The sequence below is a fragment of the Emys orbicularis genome, chromosome 4 (assembly GCF_028017835.1).
Source record: "Emys orbicularis isolate rEmyOrb1 chromosome 4, rEmyOrb1.hap1, whole genome shotgun sequence".
Taxonomy (NCBI): Eukaryota; Metazoa; Chordata; order Testudines; family Emydidae; genus Emys; species Emys orbicularis.
Genome location: NC_088686.1, coordinates 15,441,450 through 15,465,602, shown reverse-complemented (window position 1 = coordinate 15,465,602; position 24,153 = coordinate 15,441,450). Strand labels below are relative to the sequence as shown.

The 24,153-nt window shown below is 45.3% G+C and overlaps 1 protein-coding gene across 1 annotated transcript in view; it reads right to left on the bottom strand.

Moving 5' to 3' along the window:
- Positions 1-637: 637 nt before the first annotated feature.
- Positions 638-24,153, bottom strand: part of SYT16 (synaptotagmin 16) — a 46,328-nt gene continuing 22,812 nt past the window's right edge. Inside the window, exons 3-6 of the mRNA XM_065403898.1 lie at positions 18,417-18,673; positions 12,888-13,331; positions 10,826-11,015; positions 638-951 (exon numbers count right to left, since the gene is read on the bottom strand). Coding sequence (XP_065259970.1) covers positions 638-951; positions 10,826-11,015; positions 12,888-13,331; positions 18,417-18,673 — 1,205 coding nt within the window. The remainder of the gene's footprint in view (positions 952-10,825; positions 11,016-12,887; positions 13,332-18,416; positions 18,674-24,153) is intronic.

Here is a 24,153-nt window from a genome sequence, read left to right as displayed (position 1 = left end):
AAACATCTGGGGATATAGGTTGCACAAGAAAGGAAACATGCTTACTTCAAATACTAGTAAATAAGATCATCGCTAATACAAGAAAGTAATGGCAATCTCTAGGCACTTAACAGTTTACAGAGAAATCTTTAGTGCTTTCCCATGCTACCTGAAAATATATTAATCAGTCTTAAGTGGTATCAAATGTTTATCTTTAGGATTTAGAAACACTGTAGTAAAAGGAAGAGCGAGTGGCATGCAGTGCTAGACTAATGACGTCATCTGTGTATCAAGAACATTTGCATACATCAATAACAGGAATGGAGGTGGGAGAAAGACATGACACCAGAAGAAAATAGCATCAAAAGCAATTTAGATCAATGAGGCATTGACAGCAAGAGGGTAAAAGTAGCTTTGTGTTTTTCATAACCACTTCCCTTCTGGTTATCGTTTGGGTGAGAAAATATATGAAACCCCCCAAAGGCAACAGGTAAATTTGCTCACCGGGCCCCAGCACCTACATTCACTGAGTGCGCTGAGTTTTAAAAATTCAGTTAAAATAGACTCGGCTGGTTCATAATGTTTGCTATGGGATGGCTGCTTTCAGTGGGGTGATTATGGGAGGGTCCAGTGGGCAGTCCTAGGAGCTCAGGGACCATTAGGATTCCAGTAAGGTATGCCACCTGCAGACCTGCTGCCCTTTCGTTTCTTTCATTTCTTGCCAGTGGTTTTGCTCTTCTTCTCCGCTGCTGTTCTGACCCATAGAAATCCAGCCAATCATCTCCTTGCGCTTCATGCTGCGCCGGTTGTATATGGAGATCATCAGCGTGACGTCAGAAAGCTGGAACAGGGCAACTTGGAAGACGAACGCCTCCTTGTAGATGGGGTTTGGTTGGCCTCGACGGATGGATGTCTTGCAACGAGACATCTCCTGGCCCATGGAGTTGAGGAGGCAGAGTTTTCCGTAGGTGTCTGGGACAAAAGAGAGAAGAGAAACCGTTTAGTTTTTTGCTACTAGCGAAGGAATATCAAGGGGCCAAATGAAGCAAATGGGAGCTTTGTCTGAGTAAGCACTGAGTAAAAGCTGAAGGTCAGATCACCCCTTTCCATCATAAAACCCATGGGAGGGGCATAAGAAGGGAGGAAAACTCTGAGGATTTCCTCATCATTAAGTCTTGGTGGGCAGGCAGGGTTTGCCCCTTGGCCTCATGTAATAAACTGCAAGTCTGGCCCCTAAACCCCACAGGTCCCACTGGGAGGCCATGACCATCTCCATGGAATCTTTGCTCCAGCTGAGGTCCCAGCACCCCTTCCTCCATTTCCTGGCAGCATGGCTCCACTGGAATTGCTCCACCAGGGCCTCCCCTGGCTACACTTGCCTCTCACGACTCCCCATTAAAAGAAGGCAACTACTACCTACTATCCTGGACAGATCATGACCCCATAGACAGCCCTTCATAGGTTCCTGAAAGGGGGAGGCAGGTTCCATGGAGGCTGCTGACCACTCTCCTCTTTCTTATGGGAGAGGTGACATCTGCATGCAGTGGCATGATCTGGCCTTAAGTAAGGACTTCAGGATTTGTCCCAAGCTTGCAATAAAATCCTCTTTTTGCTTTTCATCCTGAGTGCAGCAGAATCAAGGTCAATTTCATTCACCGTTCAAATTCTTTAGTGTACAGACATCTGTATTAACTACATTACTGTGGTGCAGGGGGCTGGACTTGACTTCTTGAGGTCCCTTACAGTCTACGTTTCCATGATTCTATAATACCACCACTAACATCATGTGCTTTCTACAGTCAAAATCCCCAATCTCATCATCCCACAAATCCTGCTCGGTGCAAATTTACAGCCTATTCCTGTTTGCGGGTCACTTTGCCAGGTCACCCCAGCTCTAACCTTTTTAAACATCAAAGACCAAGGTCCTGCAATTTAATATCACCTCAGAGTGCACTGAAGATAGGAAATAAATTACAACCCACTGTCTCCTTCCTACAGCACGTCTATCCTTTTCTATTCCTGTTTGATGTGCTATGTTACGCACTTATCTGCTGAGAAACACAAGGTGTGAAATTACACTTCAGGTGTGAAAACACTTCTGTAGCTCAAAAGCAGGGCTCTCCATTCCTCAAACTGTTCCACTGAAAAAAGCTGTCAGGAAACTGACAATTGAGGAGTAAATTGTGAGTCTGCACAGCTGTACAGCTATCAGGTTATTGCAGGAAAAGTTCAGCCCTATCACCAGCTAGCTATGGCAATTTGGCTGCCAGCATCACACTAGAGACAAAGTAAAGCTTGCCAACAAAGATCTTCTCTGTAGAAAGAAAAGGAGAGCAATTTATTCTGTCATGAAATAGTCTGCTGATTGTGGCTGGGAAGGAAAAAAACCCACTTAATACAAGAAACGTGAATAATCCATGTGGCCCAAAGCAGACTACAGGTCCCATGTACTTTACTGAAAGCTGAACTCTACTTTCTGCGGGATGGCTTGTGATTTTGGTGGCACACAAACTGAATCTTGCAGAAGCTTCAGATACATTAAAAACAAAACAGAGTTTTGGGGTTTTTTTTTAGCGGGACAGCATATGAAACCAAACCAAACAATCGGCACAGGGTTCCTGGTGTTATACATGGGGATTTTAGTTCATTTTACCTTGTGGGTGTCTGTACTGACAAAGCATCGCTGCACTGTAGAAATGTGTCATGATGAAGCCAGCGGCTCTGGCCACTGCTCAGGGTACTATGGGGGCTTCTTGATATTAGAACTGGTTGGGGGGGAAGGCTTCAGGAAATTCTGGGGAGAAGTTCTGCCCTTACACGAACCTGCCCTTGCTGCAGAAAGTTTGGTTTTAGGGCAGGGGCAGCTTCCCTGGTTGAAATGCCAGATGGAAATTTTAAAATGGGTTCCAGTTAGGAACTAGGTACAAGGGCTCTATTCTTGGTCTACTAGTTCCTGGGACTACATTCAACTGAACCCAACAGAGCCCAAAAGGAAATGACTGAAATCTTCACTGGGATACTTAAGGTAGGTTCTGGACAACCTCAGAGTCTAGAGCTTTGGAGGCAGGGCCGGCTCCAGGCACCAGCTTGTCAAGCAGGTGCTTGGGGCGGCCGCTCCAGAGAGGGGCGGCAGGTCCAGCTATTCGGCGGCAATTCGGCGGACGGTCCCTCACTCCCGCTCGGAGCGAAGGACCTCCCGTGAATTGCCGCCGCAGATCGCGATCGCGGCGTTTTTTTTTTTTTTTTTGGAGGCTCCCCCACAACTAAGGTGCACCAATGACCAGCGGGTTCTAGCATGAGAACACTCATATAATTTCACCCTGTGAAGTCAGAGAGGATTTGAAGCCAGCTGGCTGCAGCATGCTTCGCTCGCTGAACCACCCAGTCCCTAGGAGAAGCAGCACTAACATTCGCTCTGGGAAAGAGCTCATGCAACTAAAGCATAATATAGATACCTCTCTGTATGTACTAAGTGTCCGTCCTTTCAAGAGACGGGAAACTTCACTATCAATGCTTCAGGCAACGAGAAGCAGGTTTTTTTGCTCACCTGTCAACCCCAGAGAGTGGGAGGGGAGGGACTTTAACTGTGAGTGAAGTGTCAGAGGAAATCCCTAATGTCTCCGCTCCTAGATCTAGAGTTTAGCATGCCCATTGTGTTACATTAACAGATGGCAATGAGTGTATCAAATAAACATTACTATACAGCTTGTGGGGGGTATTATTCTCAGCAACACAGACAGTAACTCAGCTGTGGCCCAATGAAAACAGCACTTAAAGCTTTCGTTTCTTTGCTTATTGGGTTAGCACCCATTAGTGCTGCTTTATTTTATGACCTATTAGCACATCCCTTGTAAATCCTGTTCTTCAGGTTTGTTGCAGATTTGCTGCAAACGTTCACCTCCACCTGAAACTTGGGCTTAATAAGATTTTACGCTGGGAACCAGTTTATATTCTTGTACACATGTTTGGAAAAAATCTTTTGGCTTGTTTTAAAGACATCGGAATGAAGCTGGTGCTGGAATCAATATATATCCAGCTGCAAATGCATTCCCTTAACTCAAAAATAGCTTTGCTTTTTATTTTCCAAGATGTGAGTCTGTAGTACGGATTCTGCTTTTTTATACTTCTTACACATTTAAAATAATTAAGTTAAGCAAAGTTACTGGGCACCATTGACTGCTGGGCATATAATAATCATTTGAACTTCCACTGCACTTCCCACGCAAAATCTCTATGCACTTGCCAAAAGTTAATGAATTTACTGCTTGATTTTCAGCTATGCTGATCACTCATCATCAGATTCTAAGGGTTATTTTGGGGCAAATTCAGGGGTGGAGAATAAAGGGATGCTGAAGGGTTAATTAAAGCATTCTCTCTTTTTTTTTTCCTGGCAAAGCAACTAGTTGTAACTACAGTATGTCTGTAATTCACTGGTGAGTGCATGTTGCCTGATCTGCAGATGATATGAGTCTGGATAGCACCCGACCTACACAGCTTGGCTGAACCTGTAGCAGTTCTAGCTTTTCGCTCTGGAGGTTCCCAGTTCAGTGACCGGTATGTTGGTGTACATCCATAGATGATCATCTTTGGAGCTGTGTGGACTTTTACTGCCTATCATCTTATGGTCTACTTATGTTCTACAGATTATCCCAGGCACTACAGAACATTGTGGTTTTTTTTAAAGACAGAAGGCAAGGCAAGAACTCTACTTTACTTCTCACCTGAAACTGGTGATATTTCTTGAAGGATTCCATAAAAACCCTGACACCTAAAAGTAATATGAATTATAGTCAGCTGCCATTTTAGCTCATTTACTGGACCATATGATTCTCCTGAGGGATCATGGCATGACTAGCCATCCAGAGAGGGCTACAAAATCTGCTAGGTAACCCCTAAAAGGGGCTGGAGAAGTTTTGATTGGTTTCAAATGATTATGTGGTGGTGCCCAAATCCTAATTGACAGTGGTGAGCATGGGGAGCTGTGTCACTTGTTTGAGTGGTAAAATATGCCCAGGGGAAGGTTTTGTGCTAACGAATTATGCATTCTCATAATTTAACCCAAATTTGGTCCCAGGCTTTTCTAGATTCACACCTCTCCCTGTTCAAATTCCTATTAAAGAGAGCTCTTAATTCACACGGGAAATAATTAATGAAGGCGTAAATATAACAGGCATCAGATAAAATTTAAGACAAGTCAAGGTTTCAAGTTCCAAGGTCACACTTGGAGCTATCTCCTAGTCCTCCTTGTCTTGGTCACCTCACCCCAATCAAATACCGTACAAGATAGGAAGGATCTTTTAGTGGTGGGGCACTCAACCGGGACTCTCGAAACCTCGGTTCAGTTCTTGGCTCAGCCATGGACTTTCTGTGTGACCTCAGGTGAGTCAATTAATCTACCCTGTAGTTCAGTTCCCGAGGTAGGAATAACAGGACTTCCTTGCCTCACCAGGGTGTCGAAAGGATAAAATCTGTTAATGAGCATGAGGCACTTTGATACCATGGTGATGAGGATCATAGAAGTTCTTAGCTAGATAATCTGCAGTATCCTCTGCACTTCTTGCCCCCACTACTCATAACACAGATTGGTTTTTGTTCATCAGCCATTAAATCTCGATTTGAGGAGCTTTTCCCTTTCCGATTTTGATTTGTTCATTCTCTTTCTCTCCCCCGCCCTCTCTTTTCTAACATTAATGCTATTGTGTTTGTTTAATGGGGTTAATATGCTGCTGGTATGATAATGATCATGTACGGTTGTAATTATCATGTGTGATTAATTCTGCACTTGCTGAAAGGCTGTGAGGGTTATTCTTACCAGAGGGGAAGTCGGAACAATAGTGTTTGACAAGGGGCATTATACATTAACATGAACCCCACAAGAAATGCACAGAGGGAAAGAATTAAGATTGTGCTTGGAAGGAGAGAAGTCAAACAGAACAGAAGGAAATGTCTGGCAGAGGGTTACAAGCTCTTTGGGGCAGGAGCTGTCCTTTTGTTCTGTTTGTACAGTACCTGGCACAATGGGGTGCTGGTTCATGACTGAGGGTCCTAGACGCTACCCCAGTATAAATAATAACAATTAATAATAAATAAGACAAAGGCATTTATCAAGGCTGCAGGTCCCAGCTGTCACTCACTGTAAAATACCCCCACTTAAGTGAGAATACCGGGTTTTGGAGGAAAACACCCAGGAGACTAAAATATAACCCCCAGAACCATTCTAGGGGCCCAGTAAAATAGTGTGAATAGAACATGGAAGGAAAGGAGGATAAGGGCACCCGGATCAGCGGGTAGTGATCGATCTACCGGGGATCAATTTATCGCGTCTAGTGTAGATCCCCGGTAGATCGATGGATCCCCGATCGCTCTGCCGTCGACTCCGGAACTCCACCACAACAAGAGGTGGAGGCAGAGTCGACGGGGGAGTGGCAGCGGTCGACTCACCGCCGTCCTCACGGCCAGGTAAATGGACCTAAGATATGCCGACTTCAGCTACGCTATTCGCGTAGCAGACTTGCATATCTTAGGTCGACACCCCCCCCCCATAGTGTAGACGTAGCCTAAGTTCTTCTCTTCTGTAATGGATGGAAACATGAGCACAAGCTGATGAGTTTAAGGAGGACTAAATAAAACAAGATACATATTATACATACATGGCTAGCGTTAAAATACGGAGAGGGTCGTCATGGAAAAAGGCACATACTACAGAAAAAACACTCATGTGACACTTTCTCAGGGTGCCTGGGACTGAGCATCACCTTGTTAAACCCCTGCTTCAGCGAGAGAGAGACGTGCTCAGTGAGATGTCAGCTCCCTGACACCACCAGCCTGTTAGCCAGCCAAACAAACTCCTCAGGGCTCTGCCAGCCCTTTCTTTGCTTTGCCGGTAACAATAGGTAAATATACAGGGATCACTTAGGGCCTGATGCTGCAGCCCTTACTTTTGTTTGTATTTCCAGGGTGCCCAGTGAAGTTAATAGAACTACTAACATGAGTAACAACTGCAGACTCAGGCCTACAGCCTGGCAGGTCCAGGTGAACAATTCCTGAAGTTCTATCCTGGACCAAACTACCTTCAAATGCCATTTCTGAGTCCTTCTCAGGAGATGCTGCGTCAGAAATTCAAGCAGCATAAAAACTGCTCACGTGCATCATAATCTTGAGATTTTTAAAAAATTAACATTGATGGATCACTGTCATTTTTGCAGGATAAATAAGGGAGGCTGCAATATTTAACTCACTCAGTTCAGCTCTCAACAACAGTTTGTTTTGAAGGTTTCGTGATGCACAAGATAAAATCCGGGGGGGGGAACACTCTTTCCTTGCCCAAAAAACTCTTTCTTACAGCTTTTGCAGACTCCAAGATGCTGCCCTCTAAATCACTGAGGTCCAAATGTAGCTCCTGCCTCTGCAGGTGTGGGGGCCTCCCCAGGCACCAGAACCACTGTGGATTCAGGGAGCCGTGTAGCAGGCATGCATGCCACATGAGGCATGGAGCTCAGTTATGGAGGGCCCTCAGTGGGGCAGAGAGCCAGGTTGGAGTGAGGACAGAGCATGGTAGGGTTGAACTGGACGATTCACTGCTGTGTAGCTCCTCCTGCTGTTTCCCCTACACTCTGGTGAGGGCGGTGGGTGGGTGTGGATCGACCAATAGGCAGCAGAGGATACTAAAGCCATTGGACTACAGCAATGCTTAATTTGTGCCAGTGCTGAGTCCTGGCACCTCTGGGCTTGGCAGTTCGTAGCCCCAGCACCTCTGGGCTTGGCAGTTCGTAGCCCCAGCACCTCTGGACTCGCCGCGTCAGTTATGAAAGTAAAAAAATTGCTTGAGCCCCAGCACTTCTTTCATTACACATGAAGCACTGAACTGCAGTAATATCCATGGAATGGCTCTGCAGCTACTCTGCAGTCTGTGTGCACGTAGGGGGGTGGGAAAGATTCTTTCCCTCATGCTGCCTCCCCTGAGCATCTTCCCAACGCCATCTGGAGAGTAAACATTACACTTATTTCAACAGCTACTAAGCTGGCGGGGGCTATGACATGGGAGGTTACGTGCAGCAAGTACCTCACTCCTGTACTCCATGCTCTCTCTCTCAATGTCTTCTCGCATGTACAGTGCGCATTGCATAGTGGTTTGGTTTTCCACTGCCTTTTACATTAGCTGTCCCAAAGCCCTTCACAAAGCCCCATTATGCTTAAAGTTCCTGTTATGTCTTTCAAAAATAGCTCTCTCAGCATTGGACCCCAGAACACGTTTAACTGAGAGAAGAAATATTGGCCAGGACTCTACGGCTATCTCCCTGCTCCTCAAAAACAAGATGGGATTCTTAGTTTCTACCTGGAAAAGAGGCTTGGTTTAATATCTCACCCAAAGAACAGCACCCTAATCAGAGCAGCAACTTGCATCTCAGACTACTTCACTGGAGTGCCAACAGTGGTGACGACTGCAGTTTCTAGCCTGGGGTTTGGAGCTCTCTTTTTGATAGTTTTTTCCCTGACATCACATTACCAGTAATTTTCCAGGCATGCAAGTACAGTATATTACAGAAAATAATGATGTGACTTTGGATGGGGAAGCATATTGTGACAGATATGGAACTTCCCTGCAGCAAATTATGAATATTGTATTGGTTACGGGGATGGTGTTTATTGTATGAATATATTGATTTAATTCAATAGTGAGCTGTCTGGATACAGGCAGGAAGTGGGAGAAGAACTCAAGATAGCCACTTATTAGCAAATACTTAAGTGCTAAGGGACACTGCCAGACTTATTTGCTTTGCTGACACTGTCAGAGTCTCCAATCAGCCTACAAAACTGGTTTAATCAGCAATAACCAGGGCCCTGCAAACATGAAAACAAAGAACTTGGGCAGGCAACAAAACAACATCTTGTCAGGTATGTCTTCATTGCACAGTTAACCTAGGCTCTCACCCGAGTTTTAGGCCAACCCCACTACCATCCACACAGAAAAACCTCTGATCCCAGGTTTGGAGATGTTGTAAGCTTTGGATACCTGGCCTGGCTGGGAGTGGGGTTAGAACCTGGGCTGGAAGCTGTCCAGTTTGCAGTGAAGATGCAGGCTAAACCATGCGAATGATGACAGTCCTCCAGTGCCTTCCCACAATTCCCCCCATGCATCCAGAAGGACAGACACGTTCTGCCACAATGCACTGGGAACGAACCACAAAATGGCTCAGCTTATTGCAGCACAAAGAACCATGGGATATGGCCCTGCAAGTGCTAGTCACACACACACACAGGGTGAGTGCCGCACCAGTGAGGACGCAGTAACTTGGGGATGGCCTTGCAGTGCGACAACTCACACCCGGACGAGGCTAATCTGGGTGCCAGTCAACCAAGTAAACTCTGCAATACCTTCAGCGGGATAGAGGGCGACAAGGAAACCAGACAGACACAGGGCCCGCTGGGTGTGTGTAGAGGGAAGCTAGGCTTGCTGAGGTCACTTTTGTGGGAGGACAGGACTCAAGGCAAGATAGACATGTGTGCAGCCTCTGTTGTTTTAAAATCCTTTTTCTCTTACACTTTGTTCCCACTACCAAATAAATAATGGTTTTAAGAAGGCTGTTTGGTTCCTATATACCACTGGTCATTGGCTCTTGAAGGGAAAAACCACAGGTGCCTGAAGCCAGCTGGACCTGCAGGACAAGACTGTTTCATACCAGGTCCTGGTCTAAGAGTTGAAGAACTGCATGATTCTAGCCTGAGGCCCAAGACCTGAGTTGGGGGCACTCTGAGAGACCAGAAAGGGGCAGCTAGACCTGTGACCACAACACATTTGAAGACTTTCATTAAAATTCTAAGAAAATCTTATTTCTTCAGGGTCTGGCTAGCTGTGGGTATTAGGTAATGGGATATGGGGCTTCATCCTGCAAGGTTCTGAGCACTCTGGCCACAATCTAGCAAAGCAATTAAGTACTTCAATGGAACTACCCACATGCTTGGATTTAAGTGTGTGCTAAAATGCTTTGGTGGATCAGAGCCAAAGGTGCACAGCCTTCTGCAGGTTCAAGCCCAAAGAGTCTTCATTTATAGATCCCCAGTTCAAATCGAGCCCAGGTTCATAGTGACCAAATGTTGTTGCCATCAGGTAGATGTCTGGAGGCTTATGTGAAATGGTCCGCATCCAGTTCTCAATGGGCAAGTAACCACATCACCAAAAATACCTCCTCAATTCACGCTAGTTCTCGGATGAGATGACAGAAGACTGAAGGGCCATGAAGTTTGAACTCGCCCCTAGAGGAGGTACCTTCTAGCTTTGAATGAGGCTCTATGGCAGCAAAGCACAGTGAATAAAGCGCAGACTTTGGTCAGCATCGCTGTCAATCTGTCATGCTTCACGAGCACTAGACACAATTAAAGCATTAAATATGTTCTCTTGGCTCCGATTTTTATTTTTTATATTAGAGAGGATGGCTGGTCCAAAGACCTGGGTTCAAGGCCCTGCTTTCCCGCAGGCTTCCTGTGGGCAGATCACTTAGTGGTTCCGTGCCTCAGTTCCCCTCTATAAAATGGGGCTAATACTACTTCTTTGCCTCGCTGGGATAAATACGTTAAATATTGTGAGGCGCTCTGATACTATGGTAATGGCAGCCACATCAGTACCACAGATAGATACTTTATTCGAAATGCACAGGCAAATTTACCAGCACATGCATTTGGAATAATATTTTTTATTTCACTATTAAATGTAAAATTCAAATGTGCAGAGACTCAATTGGGAAATGCTTTAATTGGATTGCTTGATGTGGCAAAAACTGTATCAAGAAAATAAAACCAGGTTGTGGCTCTAACGAATAGGTGTGCCATTATGAGAGACTTCACTTACCGGGCGGCCTGTTAATAGCAAGGTTGCGGAAATGGCTGCCTTTGATCATCTCTACTGACAACCGTCCAGTAGTAGCATTGTATGACAGTCCCACCAGCAGCTCCGGTACGCCTCCGTGCGACAGGGACTGTGTTGAAGAAGCGCTATCGCTGTGCGAGATTGCCGACAGACTGATCTGAGAGTCTCCGCTCTGCAGGGAAAGAGCAAAGAGAGTCCCTCTGGAATGCTCAACACCGCTCCCCCTTTAACGTATGCCTTGTGGTTTAATTGGGTAGGGTTGTGATGTTCTTCTAGGAGTTGCCAATGACTAAGAATCATCTGCATGAATAACAATGGGGCAGAAGATAGAACTGCAGGAACAAGTCTCCAGCATCACTTTGCAGAAACCCATCTTTCAATATTCTCTCTCGAGAGGCCAGAAGCCCTGTCTAATGTGTTATTACCAGTGTAAATCAAAGTCTTTGAGATAAACATATGCTCCAGTACATCAAAAGGAGAGTAAATTTCCCTGAAAATGACTTTCTGATGGAATGTGTCTAGCACAATCTTCTATCTTTTATGTCACTTGCAGTATATTTTCTTGCTTTCTTCCTAGTTACCATCATGTTCAATTCTGTCCTCCCCCTCCCCCTGCAAATGCATGGTTTATTATTCATTTTGTGTGCACAATCTCATATGGAGTTTCTTTTATATGGTGAAAAGTCTTAGGCCTCGTGTACACAGGGAAATTGTCCGGCATAGCTATTGCAAAATAAGCTTTTTTGCAACAGCTATTCTGGAATAGCTCCCTATATGGACACTATTCTGGAATATGATTGACTTTTTTCTGGAATAATTATTCTGCTCAATTCCCTCCTTTTCCCTGTCTCCTTGTAGACAAGGCCTTAGAGGAAAGAGTGGCCTGGTTTAATACCTGTTAGTATTTTTCTTTTTACCAAAGGATTGAATATTAGTACAAGACATGCCTGCTTTAAAAAGAAAAAACAAAACAAAACAGTGTGTTTGAAAATGTAATTTTTCCCAACAACAAAAATGAGGAAGAAGTTTAATGGCTATAGTTTCAAAATCAACCTGATGGCACAGCAATTATCCTGCTACTCTGATATCATACATGATCTAATCTGGGATTGGAAATTGGGATTTTCCAAGGAGACTAAAGGAGCAAAGTGACCAAATCCTACAGAAGCAAGGCACCAAACTTCCTCAGACTCCTTGGAAAACCCCAGCTACAATGCTTTTGTGGTGATATTCACTGTCTATACATAGGACTCTGAAAACCGGGCAGTTCTCTGGAATGTACAAGAGGCTGCTTAAAATGTTCAGGCCAAAGAAAGCGTCCAACTGGTAGAAAACATGCATGCGTGGAAGCAAATGGGTAATGATGGATGCAAAATGGAAGGTTGGTTGTGTGGGCAATGGACCTTTTTGTGGGTTCTACTGCACATTTTATGAGCAGTTACTAGTCTGAGACCATGAACTCCTCTTTTGTGGATGGAACTTGTGTGCCTAATTTTGAAAACTTGGCCCTCTAACCTCAGAACACGATAGATTACATAGAAAGATCTGGTCCCTAAATGCATACAAGGTGGAAATTCTGTCTTATGAAAGAACATAAGAATATAAGAATGGCCATACTGGGTCAGACCAAAGGTCCATCTAGCCCAGTATCCCGTCTTCCGACAGTGGCCAATACCAGGTGCCCCAGAGGGAATGAACAGAAAATCACCAAGTGATCCATCTCCTGTCGCCCATTCCCAGCTTCTGGCAAACAACCACTTTAAAAACCATGCACCCCTGCTCCCTTTCAATCCTACTGAAACGTCTAAAAGGGAGCATTAGTGAATGCGTCGGGTACCATGGACGCTGAGCACTGAGCTTTCTCTAACTAGTGCTGACATTCATCACTTGAGACCAGGATGAAAATTGAGATCTGAACAGTGGTGCTAGGAAATGGGCCAGCAGCATGTTTAAGAATCCTTAATGAAGAAGTCGGTGCATTAGCCGAGTAAGCTGTACCCCTCCACCTCCGCCAATGATGCAATGAATTGTTTAATAGACTTACGCTCATATCGCTCCTGGGCTCCAAAACCAGTGTCACCTTCACTTCCCCCTCCTGGTTTAGGCTCCTCAGATAAAACAGTTGCTCGCCCATCATCTGTTCCCGGATCATTTTGCGCACTGCATAAAGACGGAACCTGAGTGCGTAGCTACTCAGCTTCTCTGGCTCCAGCTTATTAAAGGTCATTTTGTCTTTGAACACTGGGATGGGTCCTTTCTGAATGCTCGACTTTCCCCTCTGTTTCTTGCTGGGCATCAGGACTGTGTGAACTTGCCAGGTGTTCATACCACTGCGGTCTTTGTCTGGGATATCCTTAGCTTCCAGGATAGTTACCAGCAGCTTTTGGCTCGAGGCCTTATAATCGAGGATGACGTCTAGGTCACCGCATTTAGAAATGGGTTCATGGGCACTGTGATGAGCTGGAAGACTATTCCCTCCATCATGTTCCTGCCATGGAGAGAATAAATAAAGGTGTATATATAAAAAAGCATTTTCTTATACAGGCCCTATTAAATCAAACACCTCAAAGATCATTTGAGATAGGATAACCAGCAAACATGACAGAGACCAAATATAAGGCATGTTGGCATCTACCGATGAAAAGTGCTATATAAGAAGTAGGTATTACTATTATTATTACTATAGCCTCATCAACTCAATCTGTAGATGGACTGTGGGTCTCTCTAATAGTGAAGAAATATCCTGAGCAAAGGACCATTTGCAATAAGAACACAGACCACCTCATCCTCATGTGCATCTTCCAAATCAGCTACCCCCCCCCCCCCCAACTGCCTACATCTACACTGCATCTGATTCTGAACCTTCCAGCCCGGGTTGATGGGCTTGTGCTAGTGTGCTAAAAACAGCTGTGTACATGGTTACTATTCTGTCGACCCAGGATGGGAGGGCTCCCTCCCAGATGCAGTGTAGACATACCTCAAGTGTGAATACAGTACCCACCTTGGGAATGTTATATGGTCATGTGAACATACACTTTGTGGTGTTTTTATTCTGCTCACCCTCATATTTGGAGAGCAGGCAGTCATTTAGCAAAACAAAGCATCTAAATGCCCCTTTTTTTTTCTTGAGGGGCCAATGCTGGTTAACTGTTGGATTCTGTACTGCATCTCATTCACAACCGAGCGGTGGGCTGTTGTTCTGAAATTGCTTGCAGCAAGAGCAGTAGAAATGGTGATACAGAAAAATAGTCAGATCAGATTGGGGGAGTGGTAAATAATGCACAGGACAGGTCATTGACAGTGAGCTAGATTGCTTGGTAAACCGGGTGCAAGCAAACAATATGCCTTTTGATATGGCTAAATGTAAATAGGTATACATCTAGGAACACAGAACGTAGGCCATATTTAGAGACTGGGGGACCATATTCTGGGAACCAGTGTCTCTGAAAAAGATTTGGGGGTCATGGTGGATAACCAGTTGAACATGAGCTCCCAGGGTGACACGGTGGCCAAAAAACTGAATGCAGTCCTGGGATGCATAAACAGGGGAATCTCAAGAATGAGTAGAGAGGTTATTTTACCTCTGTATTTGGCACTGCTGGAATACTGTGTCCAGTTCTGGTGCTCACAATTCAAGAAGGATGTTGATAAATTAGAAAGGGTTCAGAAAAGAGTGACGAGAATGATTACAGGATTAGAAAACATGGTGACAGATGGTGACAGACTCAAAGAGCTCAATCTATTTAGCTTAACAAAGAGAAGATTATGGGGCGATGTGGTTACAGTCTGCAAGTATCGACATGGGGAACTTCCATTCAGCAGAGGAAGGTATAACACGAGCCAACGGCTGAAAGTTTAAGCTAGACAAATTCAGACTGGAAATAAGGGTAATTAACCATTGGAACAATTTACCAAGGGTCATGGTGGATTCTCCATCACTGGCCAATTTTAAATCAAGATTGGATGTTTTTCTAAAAGATCTGCTCTAGGAATTATTTGGGGGAAGGTTTTTTTGGCCTGAGTTGTACAGGAGATCAGATTAGATGATCACAATGGTCCCTTCTTGCCTTGCAATCTTTGAATCAAACACTCCTTGGCTCATCTTCCACTGTGTGCGCCTCCCTCCAAAGTGCCTCGAATCTTCTTTTCACTTTGAGCCCTCATATTTTCATGATGAGAACTCAAAACATACAAGCAACACGTGTGTAAAACAATTCTCAAATTACCCTTTCTTTCAGCTTCTTTAAAACATTTATTTGATTAAACAAGATGAAAAACCCCACCGTTGCTCACTTCACCTGTTGATGGGGGTGCGCGAGTTTCTGTTTAAGGGTGCTTTTTATCTCAGCGATAGAATGTGTTTCATGTGATAAAGGCATTGCTATAACAATCCATCATTTGTATTTAAACATGTGTATACACTGGACTAGGGAAAGATTTCCAGTTAATACCCAGAAGGCGAATCAAGGCCCATTGCTGGCAGTCTAAGGAGGAGGGCAACTCGAGCCTTTATCTTTCGTTTTTAAACTAACATTTCTTTTCAACATGTGGATCTAATTACAGCATAGATTAGGAGCAGTAATAGTGATCCCCTTAAGAAGCACTAATGGGGTCTATTTATCAAACAAAGCCAAATTTTCAACTACCTCCCATCGATCTAGCTGACGAACATTTAGGCTCTTAAATGTATAAGTGCAAAATCCCACATTTCCACTTTCATATACGCTGGTTACGGTAGTTTGCAGTTACTTGACTGGTGCATGCAAATACAAGTTACAGAGAGAGAGGAATGCAGTAAAAAACTGGCCCCCTCTGTCCATGCAGAATTGTTGCTAATGCTAGCCAAAGAAGAATGACCCCCAATGAGCACATACAAATGGCTTGTTCCAGCACACCACAGAGACAGGACTTTGCATGCGTAAGTGCAATGCAGGACAGGTTGTTCCGGAGAACCTGATCATGTGAATGATGCTGCGTGGCTGTCAAGCTGCTTCCACCGGGTTGCTGGAGTAAGGCTTAAGGAGCAAGCATGAGAAAGATCGCACTTAAGCCTGTTTCTCCCCAAACATGTTCATTCCCATTTTTTACCATGTGCATTTGCCATTCAGGAAGTCGGATCACAATGGGTTTGTGGCTTGCTAACATTCAGTGCGGGGGACTACATTTAGTATGTAACTTTACGTGCACCTACTCATTGCCTCCACTTGTACTTGAGCTGGAAAGCAGCAGTTTTGTAGATGATGCACGGCCCTGGAAGATAAAGTATGCAAAGATGGCCTTTGTACTTCTGCCATCCCTGGCTGGCTGTGCCAATCTAACCTCTTGGCATAACTTAGAGCAGCCTTCAGGCTGCTCTAAATCATGCCAACTACCAGTCCCCCCACCAAATACTAATACAGTAGCCATTGAAGAGTTGGATATCAGGATGTCTCGACCAACCTCTCTTAGTTTTGGCTATGTCCCTCACACTGACCCTAAGGAGGTGGGAGAAGTGGCAAAAGCTACATCAACCCTCTGGCACCAGAAAATGTTTCTCCAGTGGTGTTACCCTTCCATGGCTGGCTATACTACCTTCAGTGATGATTTGTGCTGGCGGTGCAGCTGGCACTTTCAAAGAACTCTCTGATGTCTGGAACCTGCTCATGTTCAAGTTTCCTATATGGCAGAGGTTGCTTGCAGAAGCTTACTCCTACTCCTAATGAAGTCACTGGTAAAATTCCCATTAACTTTCATGGGTTACGGGTGGGCCATAAATATTCTGTAAATACGAGTAATTGCACTGAAATCCAAGTGCTGTGTGGAGTTAAGTATTTACAGATGAAATAAATGTTTTTCTTTTCCAGTAAGGTGTTCTGATGTATTGGAATCAATACAGGAGTAAGTGGGGGAAATTATAGGACCTGATAGACAGGTCAGACTAGATAACCGCATGGTCCCTTCACTCCTTAAACTGTACGAATCTACACAGGTTTAAGACAAATACCCCTCTCAGTATAGTGTGTCTTTTTGAACAGATCATCAATATCGGACAGAGTGTGTATATATGTAAAATACACATTCCTGCCAGAAAAATAAATCAATCTCACAAAGCAGGTAATTATGGGTGCAGCCTTGAAATGCCCTTTGAATATCCACCGCAGAAGCACAACATTACAGATTTTGTCTCCAAACAGAGGCCCGTTTGAAAGTAGCACAGCAATGTTTGGGTATTTCTGGAATGTCAGAACATTTAGTTCACTCAAAAGAGAAAAATCTTCCATTAAGCCACATAATGAGGTCAGACGAGAAGCTACTCACAGCAAACAAATCAGGATCCAGGTGTATCTGAACTCTGTAATTCTCTATGTGCTGTTCATGTTGTTAATATACATGCACCTGGGGCAGAATGATAGGCACATTCAAAATATAAATGAAAAGAGGACACTCGAGATTCCGCAGCACTTGTGCACCATGGTGATGAGCATGGAATAGACAGAGAAATGGGCACAGGATCCACAGACAGATAAACATCATGGCTCACAGTAATGTAGAAAAAAGGGTCCAGACTCTTATTGCAGGAGGTTCTGGTGTATCAGGGCATAGATGCACTCTCTTCACTTGGGTGGAAGCAGCTTGCTCACAGGACGGGAATATTTTCTGCCAAGCCCTGTTTTTCCTAGGGCAAAGAGATTACCTTGTGCAGCTAAGGGATGTTCTTTTTTGACTCAGAGATGTGACCTTCTGTGCTTTTTTTTTTTTTTTTTTTTTAATATCAGATGCTATTCAATACTCTTGCAGAAATTAATCAGCTGGTCAATAATAATCCCCTGATTTTTTTTTAATAATAAAGGAACAACCCATATTTAATCATAGAAAGAGGAGAAGGGTAAGCAGTGAGCTAACCCAATAAGGGCTCTCTTAGAATCTGGAATATTTGCTGGCAGGTATTAGCTTTGAAATAAGGGCCAAATCCTTAGGTCTGGCCAAGACCTGCTTGGTGAATAGGCTGGGTGCAGGAGAGGAAAGGGGGCTGTAAACCTCCCCAGCCTGCTGTAGAAATGTGCTCTGTGTCTATGGAGGGCAGTGTGAGAAACAGCTAGGGAAGCCCCCAGCTGTCCCTTTAAGGCAACTTTCCAGGTGCTTCATGCTGCCTGAGCAATGGAAAGCAGCCAGAAGGGGAACCAAGGGTCTGACCCAGTAATCACATACTGTATCCCTACAGACACACACCATATACACGGGCAGTAACAAATCCACTTACCTCCTTCAAAGCATGACAAGACATTGTTAGCTAATTCGTAGTAACTTCTGTCATGCGGGAAATGGTTGTGATACGATTCGTGTGTGAAATCAGACAAGAAAACAGCCTCTCTGAAGGAATACTAGTGAAGTCTATTCAAAATTCCAGCAGGCAAAGTATCAGGAAAAGGGAAAACACACACCGAGGTGTGTGCATGCATGCACTTAGGGATTACTATCCTGGGTTGTGCCAATTGATTTTTCACTTCATTTCTTCCGTAACATTTCGGACAAGAAGCCCAGACATCTCCAGGGAACAGAAACACTATGTGTATTACAGAATAATTCACCATACCTCAGGGCTCCAAGCGGATGAGCTGTCAGTTGCGTCATTTCCTTCAAATCCCTGGTTGCTGAACGCTGTCTCCATTTGCAAGCTCCCTTCTGTGGCTTGTTGGCTAAGGCTATGGGCAATGCTAGCCTCCATTCCAGGGCCTTTGGCTTGCATGGTACCCCTACTCTCAGAGGTAGTTCTTGAATCAACAGATATGTGGTCATCTTCATGATAGGATAGGTTGTCTTGGAAACTCAGTTGGCTTAGCCCATCCAGTTCTAACAATATTCAGCAAGAAAATCATTTCAGAGTGATTAAAATAACGTTCTTTCCCCCCCCTAATTTATCCTTTTTTTCCTTCCACTACAGTAGGAGCCTGGCAGGAACAGCTCTGCTTACGACACAGTGAGATCCCCGGCATTGAACCCACAAAAATCAACAACCCGCATAAATCAGCATTGCAAGGAATAAAAACGGCTGCTCTCCCTCTGCATCTTGAGCAGGGAATCAACCTGCCTCACACAAAGAAAGACATCGGTCACACAGGATAATCAGAGGGACGTTTGGGAATACGGTGCTCAGGACGCCTACCGTATGAAGGCATCACCAGTCAAGAGACAGATCAGGCATGAAATGGAAAAGCATAATGCACGGGACTGATCCTGAGAGAAGGGTGTGGTGGAGGGAAACCATCACAATTTCCTCTTCTCAGGTGGTGGGAAGCAGCACAGAGGTCAGCACAGCCCAATAGGAGGACAGTACCGATAGGGACAGGGGCATGGCTTGGGATGCTTGATAGAATCCTCCCCTCTCACTGCATCTCTCACCTGCAGAGCTTTGGTTAAAGCTGCTCTCCAACCAAATGGAAACTCTGAGGAAGGTGGTAACATTAACTCGACCAGTCTGAGCTTGGGTCAAACCCTCCCTGGGACACAGGGATGCTCATTGGTGCAGGGAGATGCACCTTACAACTCTCCTGCCTCCCCAGAACAGCTTTTATGCATCTGACCCAACATGTCTATCCCACATGTTAGAAGATGGAAATGTTACTCACCCTGACCAGTAACTGTAGCTCTTCGACATGTGTGTCCCTTTGGGTGCTCTACTTCAGGTGTGCATGTGCCTCTCAGGTCCTTGGCTGGAGATTTCTAGCAGTGTCCGTTTGGCCTGCATATGCGCCCTATGCCTCAGCAAACACCAAGGCTATTTACAGGGGTGCAGGAAAACCGCCCTCAGTTCCTTCTCTATCCAGGTGTCCCCGAGGGAACAACTGAAGCAGAGGGGAAGGAGGATGGGTAGTGGAGCACCCAATGGGACACATCTCGAAGAACTCCAATTACTGCACCGAGTGAGTAATCTTTCCTTCTTCGAGTAGTGTCCCAATGGGTGCTCCACTTCAGGTGACTTCTGAGCAGTATCCCAGGAGGAGAAGGGAGCTTCAGAACAGAGTCCAGAACTGAAGATGGTGCTACAGACCCAAGTACCACATCGGATCTGATGGCATGGAGCAGGCAGTAATGCTTCAGAAACATGCCGAAGTCCAAGTAGTGGCTCTACATATCTCAGATATTGGAACATTCTTCAAAAATACAGTAGATGTTGCTTTTGATCTGGTTGAATTTGCTCTCACCCCCTGAGAGGGCTGAACACCAGCAGACTCATAACAGGCAAAGACACAACTCGATATCCATTTCGAAAAGTGTTTGAGCAGAGATAGGAGCCCCCTTAGAACTATCTGCGCAGGAGACGAAGAGTCTAGGTCAGAGGTAGGCAACCTGCGGCATGCGAGCTGATTTTCAGTGGCACTCACCCTGCCCGGGTCCTGGCCACCGGTCCGGGGGCTCTGCATTTTAATTTAATTTTAAATGAAGCTTCTTAAATATTTTAAAAAACCTTATTTACTTTACATACAACAATAGTTTAGTTATATATTATAGACTTATAGAAAGAGACCTTCTAAAAACGTTAAAATGTATTACTGGCACGCGAAACCTTAAATTAGAGTGAATAAATGAAGACTCAGCACACCACTTCTGAAAGGTTGCTGACCCCTGGTCAAGGTCATCTCCTAACCTGCTTATTCCCATCCAGGTAGAAGGCCAAGGCCTTTCTAACTTCCAGGGTATAGAAATAGAATTTCTGCTAAGAGCTATCGGGTTTTGGAAATAATACCGGAAGATGGATAGACTGGGTAAGATGAAAATCCGATGGTAGGATTTTCCTACCTAACCTTTGGTAGGAACTGAGGATGTGGACGTAAGGAACATTGTAAAGGGTTCCAATCTCCCTGACCCTACGGGCCGACGTTATGGAAACTTAGAAGGCCATCTTCACAGATAAATGAAGTAAGCAGCAGGTTGCCTCTGAATGGAAGTCTCGTAAGGCTGTTTAGAACCAGGTTAAGGTCCCTAGATGGGGTGGGGTGTCTAATGTGAGGGAAGAGATTCCATAGGTCCTTAATAAATCTAGACAATACCGGGTGACCAAATATGGAGAATCCCTTGACCGGGGGATGAAAGGCTGATATGGCAGCCAGGTGTACTTTGACCAAGCTAATGGATAACCCAGATGTCTACCTGCTGGATCTGAAATCTAGGATGATGGAAAAGGGAACTAATTCAGGCTGGAGGTAGCGACAACTGCACCAATAGATGAAGCTCTTTGATTTTTGCAGGTAAGCAATGCAGGTTGGTGTTTTCCTACTGTTTAATAACACCTGCTATATAGCCAAGGTCCATCTGTTCTGAACCATGAGTGCGCCGAAGTTGGCTCCTCATCCTAACAGGGATGAGTCAGTTATTAGAGTCAATGATGGAGTTGGGCGACAGAAAGGGATGTCCACACAGACACAGAGTTGCTTTATTTGCAAAGGGACTGTCACCTGCCTGTCTAAGGAGTCCTTCCTTGGAGAGTAGATTGTTCTGAGCCAACTTTTAAAGCAATGGAGGTGAAGCCTTGTGTGACTGGTCACAAAAGTGCAAGCTATCATATGGCCCAAGAATTGAAGACAGTTCCTTATTGTGTGGTCAAAGATGGGGTTTCTCTACTGTGTTATGAACCTCTCTTGGAAACCCCCAAACTTGGCGCCAGGATGCCCTGAGCATAACTGCCGCTGTAGAGATTAATCTGGCAGCAGTGTCTGCAGCATCTAGAGACATTTGGAGAGCTGTTCTGGCCAACGACTGACCCCTTGCAACTGTGAACTACAGTTGTTCCCTGCAGTCATGTGACAGCTGCTCAATAAAAGCCGTGAGCTTGTTGTAATTAGTAAAGTTGTATTTGGCCATGACCACCTGGTAGTTTGTGATCTGGAACTGCGGACAAGTAAGACTTTTGTCCAAAGAGATCCAGCTGCTTTTGGTCCTTATCATAGGGAGTAGATCCCAAAAAGTGCTGCCTACCCCATTCATGCCCCTCATCCATCATGAGGGAGTTTGGTGGTGGATGGGAAAATAAAAAGTCAGAATCCTTAGGGGCACATATAGTACTTGTTATCTGCTCTTTTGCACGCTGGTAGAATAGTGTCAGGTGTTAGCCACTTAGCGGGGACCAGGAGAGCCTCATTAATAGGTAGCGCCACTCTGGCGGGTGTTGCCAACTGCAAGATATCCAGCAGCTTGTCTTACAGATCCTTGACCACCTCCAGAGGGATCTACAGAGTGTTTGCCACCGTTCTCATGAGATCCTGAAACTGCCATCAGCCATGGAAAGTGGTGGAGGCATAACTGACTCATCCGGCAACGATGATGAAATGGGAGTCTCAGGGGTAACTTCATCTGCTCTAGCCTCCTGCTCTTCTAACGTCTCTTCTTGTCGTGGCAGATGGGGAGGGGAAGGATGTGAAACCCTGGTCTCCCTGGAGGACGGTATCAGTGATCTGTTAAATTGCTGCCAATAGGCAGCCCATGGGTCCCAATGTGGTCGCGGCAGGGGTCCATAAGGAAGCGGGGGCGGCATGCAAAGCTGGTTCCATCATCTTTGGTGACCTGCAAGGGCCTCCCTGTGTGAGGGCAGATTCCCAAAGGGGTATGTAGGACAACCCTTCACTGAGATTGAGGAGACCACTTGGGAGTCCTCGTCGTCTTCCTCCACATCCTCCCATGGGGCAGCCATTGAGGATGCAGGAGAGTCTTGTACCACAAGATGGCCGCTTGGAGACCAAGGTCTCAGTACCAAGAAACGTTCAGTACCCGTCAACAAGGACTCTGGTTCATCTGACCCCGAGAGGTACCTTGAGTATTGGAATTCCTGTGATACCGGAAACGACCCTGGTACTGACACCGTAGTCGTCGTTGCTGTAGCTGAAGCCGACAGCATCAACAATGATGGGCATTCAACAGGCATTGTAGATGTCAGGCACCATTACTTGCTTGGTACAGATGATACCACTTGCCCTGGCTGAGCTGCTTGCATCAGTACTGGTGGCTGGGTTAAGGCACATGATGGAACCAACGGCTGAGTGAAATGCTTCGCAGTTGATGACAGGGGTGAACTCGATGGTACCCAGTCCTCACCCTCCTAACTGGTGGAGGGTTCTGGTGCTCTATCTTCTTGTATTTGGAGCTCCGGGACTTCACAGGCCTGCTGGTACTGGAGGAAGAGTTCTTGGCCCCAACGGTACCCTCTGAGACTGAGGACCTCAACAGGGACCTGGTCTTTTCTTCAGCTGACTTCTTAGAGTAAGAGTCCATGGTCCCCTTTCTGGGAGTCTTCCCAGCAGGCTGCAAAGACTTCCCTTTCTTAGGGGAAGTATGCCTCAAGGTTGCCACTGGAACAGTCTGAAGACAGATGTATTGCGGGGAGGGGAAGTCTCCTGACCTGTCCCAGAGGGAAGTTACAGGGAGCATTCCATGGCTAACAGTCTGAGCTTTATCTCTCTGTTCTTCCTCACCCGCGCCTTAAGGGCCAAACAGAAGGAACACTCCCCTAGGCAACAGACATACTTGGAGTGCCCGTCGCTTACCGATATAGCCTTTGGGCAAGAGAGGCAGTGTTTGAAGCCTGGCGAGCCAGGCATTCCCCACCCAGAGAAGACAAGTGTCCCAGAGAGAAGAGAGAGGGAAAACAATCCTCTCACCTAAAACTAACTATATTAAACACTAAACACAAACTTACAACCATAAACTACCTAACTGCAAGAAAAAACAGAGGGCTGAGTATGCTCTAGGTGGACATGCTAGGTTTCTGTCTCAGGCCAAGGTGATAGAGAAAGAACTGAGGGTGGTTCACCCGTGCACCCCAGATAGCCTCGATATCTGCCACAAGGTGGCATAAGGCTCATGTGCAGGCCGAACGGGCACTCCTAGCTAGAAATCTTCGATCACAGGCTCAAGAGGCACATGCACACCTGAAGTGGAGCACCCACAGGGATACTACTCGAAGAAGAAGGTTAATTATTGAGGGTAAAATTATCTTCCTTTGTCCGAACAGTGAATTTCTTATCTCCAAAGTGAAGATCTCTTTATAAACAGCACTTGTTCCTCTCCCCACACAGAATCTGCACTGGCAACTGCACGAGTTCTGCAGGATACAGTGTGGAACCCGGAGGAAAATCCTCTCTTCGGTTAGGCAGATTCCATTTATAGTTTAATCAGAATCATTTGTGGCTTAATCAGAAAAACAGGTCTCTTCTGATTTTATACTTGTGAAACGAAAGGCAGGGTTTGTTCCAGACATAAATAAGCTTTACAGTGGTATAACTCATTTTCCTTCCTTGGAATAAAATGAGTTACACCACCGTAATGCTGGTAAAAGTGAT